Source organism: Verticillium alfalfae, genomic scaffold (genome assembly GCF_000150825.1).
Source record: "Verticillium alfalfae VaMs.102 supercont1.4 genomic scaffold, whole genome shotgun sequence".
NCBI classification, from domain to species: domain Eukaryota; kingdom Fungi; phylum Ascomycota; class Sordariomycetes; order Glomerellales; family Plectosphaerellaceae; genus Verticillium; species Verticillium alfalfae.
This window is the reverse complement of record NW_003315035.1, coordinates 2,530,959-2,538,359: the sequence shown is the minus strand read 5'-3', so window position 1 is coordinate 2,538,359 and position 7,401 is coordinate 2,530,959. Positions and strand designations below refer to the sequence as shown.

Genomic DNA, 7,401 nt, shown 5'->3' with positions numbered 1-7,401 from the left:
TCGTCTTTGGGTGTAATGCTGATTCAATAGTAGACGTGTCGTGTCGCCGATAATACTGTCTGCCCTTCGCTCCGCCGTGGCCAGGTCGGGCCATGGGGGTGGGGGTGGAGGTCAGAGGCAACTGTTGGCGAGATGGAGGTCCCCGGCGTCGAGACGATGCCACGAGATGAGTATGGGCCAGAAGGGTCCTCGGAGAAGGGTCCTCGGCAATTTTTTTTTTTCTACCTTCGGTCCACGATGACCAGAATTTGTTCCTCGGCAGGTCTAGTGTACTTGTCACTCACTCGCGCTTCCAAGCTACAAGCTCGCTACGTAGGTAGCTAGGTACGGAGCGTAATGAGCATTGACCGCGGAAACACATGGTCAATGCCGCGGGGCCCTTGGACCTGGCGTTCGAGGCGGAAAGCAGCGTTGTCCGTGGTCCATACTCAGTCCATATGCTGAGGTCCGTAAATGGGAAACCCTCGTCTGCGTCTAGGTTTCAGTCGAGTCAAAAGAGGCTGAGAGGTGTGGGTGATCAGTCATCGCCTCCGTTGTCAGCGGACGTGTCAAGCTCGCTTCCCCGACTGATGAGGAAATGCCGTTGTTTGCGTCCATTTTTGATGCCAGCGTCGCACTAACGTCATGGGGTTAAGAAGTGGTGCTAGCGCCCGGCGTCGAGGGCGGATGAGGTTACTCTGTCGGGCCATGATGGACGGCTGCGCAGCGCTAACATCGGTCGCTGCTAGGCCCGAGCTACAGCGCTTGAGGGGAGGGGACAGCAGATCTACGAATGCCACGAACAGAGGGGGCATGAGGTCACCGGGGGGCCATGGCACTTTGTGTTGTCGATGCGATGATGTGTCAGTCGAGATTATAGGCGCATATGTCTTTCTCTGTATGCAGTCATGATGCTGCGTCGCGCAGTTGCCGCCTCTCGTGGCAAAGCAAGTAGACCTTGCAAGGTCTGGCAAGGGCAAGCAGGGTCAGCCAAGAACGCGCCCCTCCCCTCCACCCCTGACGAGCAACCACGAAGGAGGCGGGTACGTGACATGGAAGGTGAGGTGCAGACCAACGGCGGGAAGGATGGAAGGAAGGAATTCGAGCACCGCGCTCGGTCCAGTGCACGGCACGCCTCGCAACGAGTCACCACCAAGCCGCCGACTCAGCCACTGTGGCCTCCCGCCCTCTCAGAAGTTCTGAAGGCGGTTGGCCCAGTACGATTTTGATCCAACAGCGACGACGCCCGGGCCGATCCGGATTGCTGTCGAGGGTCTTCTTGCCTGGGTTGCCCAAGACGGATGTTCCTGCTCTGGCTGTTTCTTGTCGCGTCGTGCCAATCCTACGGGGTTGCTCCTTGCTCCGATCTCATCTGCAACAGCAATTCATGTGTCGTGTTCCCCTGCCCTCGTCCACTCACCCACTCTCTCCTCCACCCAACTCTCCGCCTCCCCTTCCAATCCCCTCCCCTCCCACCTCTCTCGTCCTGCATCGTAGGGCTGGCGGCCGCGAAAGGCCTAGCTCGCTAGGTCGGCACAGTAGGTCGGCATACAGATGGACAACTTCGACATGCTGGCGGCCTCCGTGACGATGCGCCTCAAGACAGTCAGTGACCTCAGCTGACCCAAGAGACCTCCAGCCGAGGCGCCAAACGTCGACATGTCGCCAGCAACACCACGTCACAAGCATCGTCATTCGTGCGCACCATGAATGTTGCCCGCACCGCTTCATTCGCACGAAAGGCCCACCCCACCGTCAACCCCAGGAGACTGCTCCCACTTGTCGGATCCTTCGTCATGAACAAACCTTGAATCCAGCGGCTTACGGCGCCTCTTCCCAACTCGCTACTCATCGGTCCGTCCTCCGTCAACGTCTGCGGGGTTTCCAGTTCTTTGGACGCGACTCGGGCTACGCCGAAGACAACCCTGGTCCCTGACCCCCGGCTCACCCCCCTTTTCAGCCCGTTTCAGCCCTATACCGAGCATCATCACCACCCTTAAACGCCGTCTTCATATCCCACTCTCCTCTGCCACCAATCGACCACCACCACCTCCCATGCAGTCGTTTCTTGAGCGCCTGCTCGATCACCCCTCGCACACCGCTACTCCGAACTCGTCGCGACCTGCCCACGCATTGAGCCACCCCCAACCACCCGAGAAGCCATCATCGATGGACACCGCCCCGCCCAGTCGACGTGGGATGATCGATCACGGGCTTTGACTGGCTGCTGGCAAGTGGCCTCGGTGCCTTCAATTACAGGAGTAAAGGCAATCACTGGTCCCCTCTCGTGCAGGAAAGTATGTCTTCTGGAACACTTCCAGCTTCTGCGCCTCGACGCCTCGAGCATGATGCGTTCCGGCCAATCATGATGTGACACTGCCACCAGCGCTATCACATTGTATGCCCGGCAAGGTGTGCCAGTAAGTTTTTTCAAGTAGGTTCTCATCCTCAGGATCATGAATCTTCCAAGACGGCGAGACAAAGTCGAGTCTTTGCCATGAACGTCTTCTCGGTGCTGGACAGTCCTGTCCTCCGCATCCACCGGGGGTTGTCAGCACTACTCGAACTCTGCAGCTCGATCCTATGCTAGACGAAACAGCGCCCACAGGCTTTGCATACCAAGCGCGCTGGCCCATGTCATATGGCTTGCCTATGCACTGCAACGTTAGGGGGGGGGCTATGATCTTACTGAGACAAAACTGCCGAGCGGGTTCCATCCCCGGCTGGCTGTGCCGACAGTGTTAGTCAACTCGCAAGTATGGCTTCCTCGTGACAACCGGCCTGGCGGGCCTTTGAAGGGATGCATATCGACTTTGACGTGCACCTCAGAAGCCGCGCCTCTGCATATCCCCTTGCCCGCACAATGCTGAGTGGCCGCCACGGACACGCCGCTTCCAAAGTAGCACAGGGTCTCCCCGACCTTACTTGAAAGGGACTTGCGGGCGTCGCTCAACGCATCTCAAATCTGTAGGCAAGAGGTTCCTTATGAACCCAGCTCAAATACTAGCCAACCAAAATTTACCCCCTCCATTTGAATCATTGGCATCGGACCGCGTTATACTTTCATGCCATCATCAACGTCATGTAATTGAGGGCGGCTGTGGCTGTCAAGTTGGTCTAGCGAATGTCCGGTGGCGACAATCGAGGTGATCAAATGCAGAACGCCGTGATCCCATTTCACTTTTTAAAGAGACATTCAATGACAAGCTGCCTCCTGGCTGGATGTTTGCTCTCGCCTGTTCAGATTGGAGTCTTCGGTAACTCGTGATTGATACCTTGCTCGAGGAAAGCAACCAGCCTCAAATGTTAGGGAATTTGGGAGAACCAGTGTTGGTTAATCAATAGTGTCTAGCTGGTCGTTTTAAGTGATATAATCCATGTAGGAGGAGCTTGTACCCAATTGATGCATTCTCAACTGTTAGAGACTTTGGTCCAAAACCACCATACAACAATCGAGGCTCACGTGCTATCGCCAAGCTCTCGCTCTCTTTTTTTCTCTCTCGACTGTGAACGCTGGAACCCCAACGAGTGCCGTGCAATGGCGCAGGATCATGTCCGCAGATTCTAATCGGATACTATTGGTTCGTTGGTCGTGTGAGGCAGCCCGTCGAAGCATTGTGGTGCGCCTCATTTTCTTCGAGCGCGGGGTCATGGTCTTGCTCGCAGCCTTCAGGCATCCCGTCTGTTTGCATTCCAACCCCCTTCAGGATAAATCATCATCACGTTGTGCCTCGCGTCACGATGTCTTTGGAAAAACTCAAACAGAAATTTACGCTGAAAGTTCGGCGGCCAGCTCCGGCTGAGGCCCGAGGTCCCCGAGCCGATGTCTCGCCCCCCGAGCCGGTGCCCGGTGACTCCTCCACTTGCACATCGCTGTCAGCAACCGCTGAAGAAGACGCAGCGCTTCGACTATGGAACTCGGCATATCAAGAGATAAGACAGGATAACGAGCAGCTCACTGAGGCGTACGAGAGAATCCTCACACTGAACATTAATGGTGGGTGCTCCACTTGATTGCCACATGAACTCTGGAGAAAGACGGAGGGCCTGAGTCTATGTGCAGATGGCGTTGGTGCCCTAACAGCAGCCGCGGCGAACATCTTTTCCAATGGCGCCGCAGAAGCACGCATTCAGAGGATGGCTATATCGGTCCAAAAGTCTGTCGAGAAGATCCATGAGCGCCGCAGCATCAGAGGAGGTATCATACAGGCCTCTGCTCTTCTGGTCAAGCTTGAGAAAGTGGGAAAACTCGCATTGACGCCGGTGCCTCCTCCGGCAACAATGGCCTGGTCTGGCATCTGTGCAGCGGTTCAGGTGAGTGTACTCAGTGTCGTTGCGCCGATCTCTGGAAGGGCAGCCCTGAATGGCTGCTGACGTGCGACTTAAAAAGATCCTATCTGGTCCTTTCGAAGCCGAGCAGTCGATGGTCGATGGTCTGGAACATGTCATCGCTAGGATGGACTGGTATGTCGGTCTGTCGAGAATCATCTTCGAAGACGTCGGTCAAGGGCGCCAAAAGCTTGCGCAACTCAATAGTTCGCTCGACAGCCAGGTCAGGACGATATATCGTGCGATTCTCACGTACGAGATGACAGCTGTACTGTACTGCTACAAGGACCATCGGGTATTTGCGTATGCGAAGGTCGTATGGGGTTCCTACGACTGGACCACCCAGCGCAGCAAGCTAGCCAAGCTAGAAGAACGGCTGGATGGCGACATGGCGCACTATTCCAGTCGCGAATCCGTCGCAGCCCTTCGAAGCCTTCTTCACGAGGCATCTGAATCGTCTGGGCTTCTGCGAGAGATAGCCAGCGGAGTTCAGCAGTTGTCGAGCATCCAGCAAGCCCAGCAAGACCAACAAACCCAGCGTGACGCTGAAGAGCGAACAAGGAGACGCGATCTCTTGATTGGAAGGTTCAAGACGATTCCATACGAAGAACGCATGCGGATCAATCCCCTTCGCGTCGCCAATACCTGCGAGTGGTTCTGTAATCATCCCCAGTTCTTGGACTGGCTGGAAAACTCGGAGGGTCTGCTTGTTGTTTCCGCAGACCCCGGTTGCGGCAAGTCGGTACTCTCAAGATACCTGATTGAAGAGTACCTCCCAGCATCCGACCGGACGGCCCAAGCACGCATATGCTATTTCTTCTTCAAGGATACACCCGAGCAGCGCAGCGCAGCCAGCGCAACCTGCTCTCTGCTGCACTGCCTTTTCGTTCGAGAACCGCTACTAGCTGATCATTGCGAGTCCATGATCAACCAGGCAGGGAGTAATCTCACGTCACATCTGGCATCGCTATGGGACGTTCTGGAAAAGGCTCTCAGTCATTCATCCTGTCCTCCGGTAGTCTGTATCTTGGATGCCCTCGACGAGTGTGATTCTGCCGAAACTCGTCAGCTTATCAGTCTTGTGACGCGCTATTCTCGTCGAACGGCCGGAGGACTTGGACAGGGGACTGTCAAGTTCTTAGTTACGACTCGGGGCCTCCCGCCTATTCTCAAGCATCTTGATGTTTCCGGGCAGGGACACATTCACCTCGATGGTGACGGGAAAACAGAAAAGGATTTGATCCAAAAGGAGATCCAACTGGTTGTGGAGCATCGCTTATCTCAACTTGCCGAGAACAAGAGGCTAGATGACGCGAAGAGGAAAATCCTCAAAGATGGCTTCGCGCTCAAGGGTGGGGAGGACAGAACGTATCTCTGGGCCAGTTTGGTGTTTGAGAGTCTCGAGAAGAATAACAACAACACCCAGAAAGGTTGGAGGGACCTTGTTAGCAATCTCCCCAAAACCATACACGGCGCATATGAAAGGTTACTCCGGCAGGTCAGCAATGTTGACGCCAAAAAAGTGGACAGGCTATTCCATCTAATCATTGCAGCACAAAGACCCCTCACGCTTGAGGAGATGGACATTGCGCTTTGTGCCTGGGAAAACGTCCAAGATAAGCTGGGCGCTCTTTCAGAAGATGATTTGGATCTTAACGCGGCCTTTTCTGACTGGATTAGGCAAGCTTGCGGTCTGTTCGTGTCGATCTACGACAATCGACTCTTCTTCATCCATCAGACTGCGAAGGAGTTCCTCTTGGCCGAAGGGGAGGAGGAGCCAGATGTGATTCGGGAACCAGATTGCCCGACTTCGTCATGGCATCGCTGCATTACGATGACTGCAGCTCACCGTATAATGGCCGAAAGTTGCATTGCCTACTTGTCTATGGATTGCTTTCGGAGCGCCCAGTTTCGCAATGAACTGATCGCGATGAAATTCATGGAGGGTAAAAAATACAACAGAGACATCTTGAGGCGGCGCGAAGTACGATCTGTACTAGTCACATTGTGTGACTATGCTGTCTCTTTCTGGGCTCATCACTTCGATCATGCGCAGGTTGCTTCACACGCTGGCATCGAGGATATTTCCGATGGCTTTCAAAGTTCCTGTCTCTCTCTTTTCGGTCAGGACAGCACTGTGTCCTCGCCTTGGGGTATTGCTGCTGCTTCCGATTGTGAGGACATGTCTTGGTCACTGGCGCCGCATGACCACATGGTTCAGCTTGTCAACTGGGATGAACATCGATGTATCGAGGGCCTAACGCCGACAGGTTTACGAGCCGCTCTGGGTCACTTCGGCGCCGTACACGATATCTTGGAAGCGACATGTACCTCAACATCAATGCTGCCATATGAGGGTTCAGATAACCTGGCTCTGCGAAGAAAAAACGGAAAGCAGGCCTCACACAGGCCTCGGTCAAAGCAACACCAACCCCACCCGTCGCGGCTTCCATGTTTGGCTTATCTGCCCATTTTCTTCGCGGTAGCTCTTGAGCGCTACAAGTGCCTGGAATACATACTCGCGACTTGGCGGCAGTCGCAACTCGGCGCACTTGCCCCAGACGGAACACCCTTGTTGTTGTTCGCTGCGAAACACGGTCATTATCGGGTCGTCACTCTATTGCTACAGCATGGCTTTGACTACACCATTCAAGACCAATATGGCGACACCGTAGTGGATGCGTTCAGGTCCTTCTTTGACTCAACGATCCAATTTTTACCAGGTTCAATGAATGCGGAAGACTGCGGAGAGGCTCTTCGCTTGTTGTTGACTGTATCGCAAGCGTCCCAGTGGAAGCCCGATTGGTCGTGCCTTCTAGGGTTCGTACCTTTGAATCCAGAGCCCCGTCTGCGAATGCTCAACGAACGGGTAGGCCAACTGGCACTGGCAATAGAACGTGGCTGTCCAGAAGGGCTCGAAACACTCCGCGAATCACAGGCGTTCACGACAGCTTATGGAGAAAGTCTGGTCAAGGCCCTTGTCGATCGAGGGCATCTGTCGTGCAGTCGACGAGAAGGTCGTTCCGCGCTGCACTAGCTGTCATTTCGTGCTTTCTGACTTTATGTTTCTTCTCGAAACATCCCATCGCAGCA

General features: G+C 54.8%; 1 protein-coding gene across 1 annotated transcript; it reads left to right on the top strand.

Moving 5' to 3' along the window:
• Window positions 1-3,720: 3,720 nt before the first annotated feature.
• On the top strand, window positions 3,721-7,345 carry VDBG_04240 (conserved hypothetical protein; the record flags this gene model as incomplete). The annotated part of the gene is made up of 3 exons (XM_003006241.1): window positions 3,721-3,976; window positions 4,043-4,293; window positions 4,370-7,345. The coding sequence occupies 3 exons, from the start codon at window positions 3,721-3,723 to the stop codon at window positions 7,343-7,345; spliced, it is 3,483 nt and encodes a 1,160-aa protein (XP_003006287.1).
• Window positions 7,346-7,401: the final 56 nt, after the last annotated feature.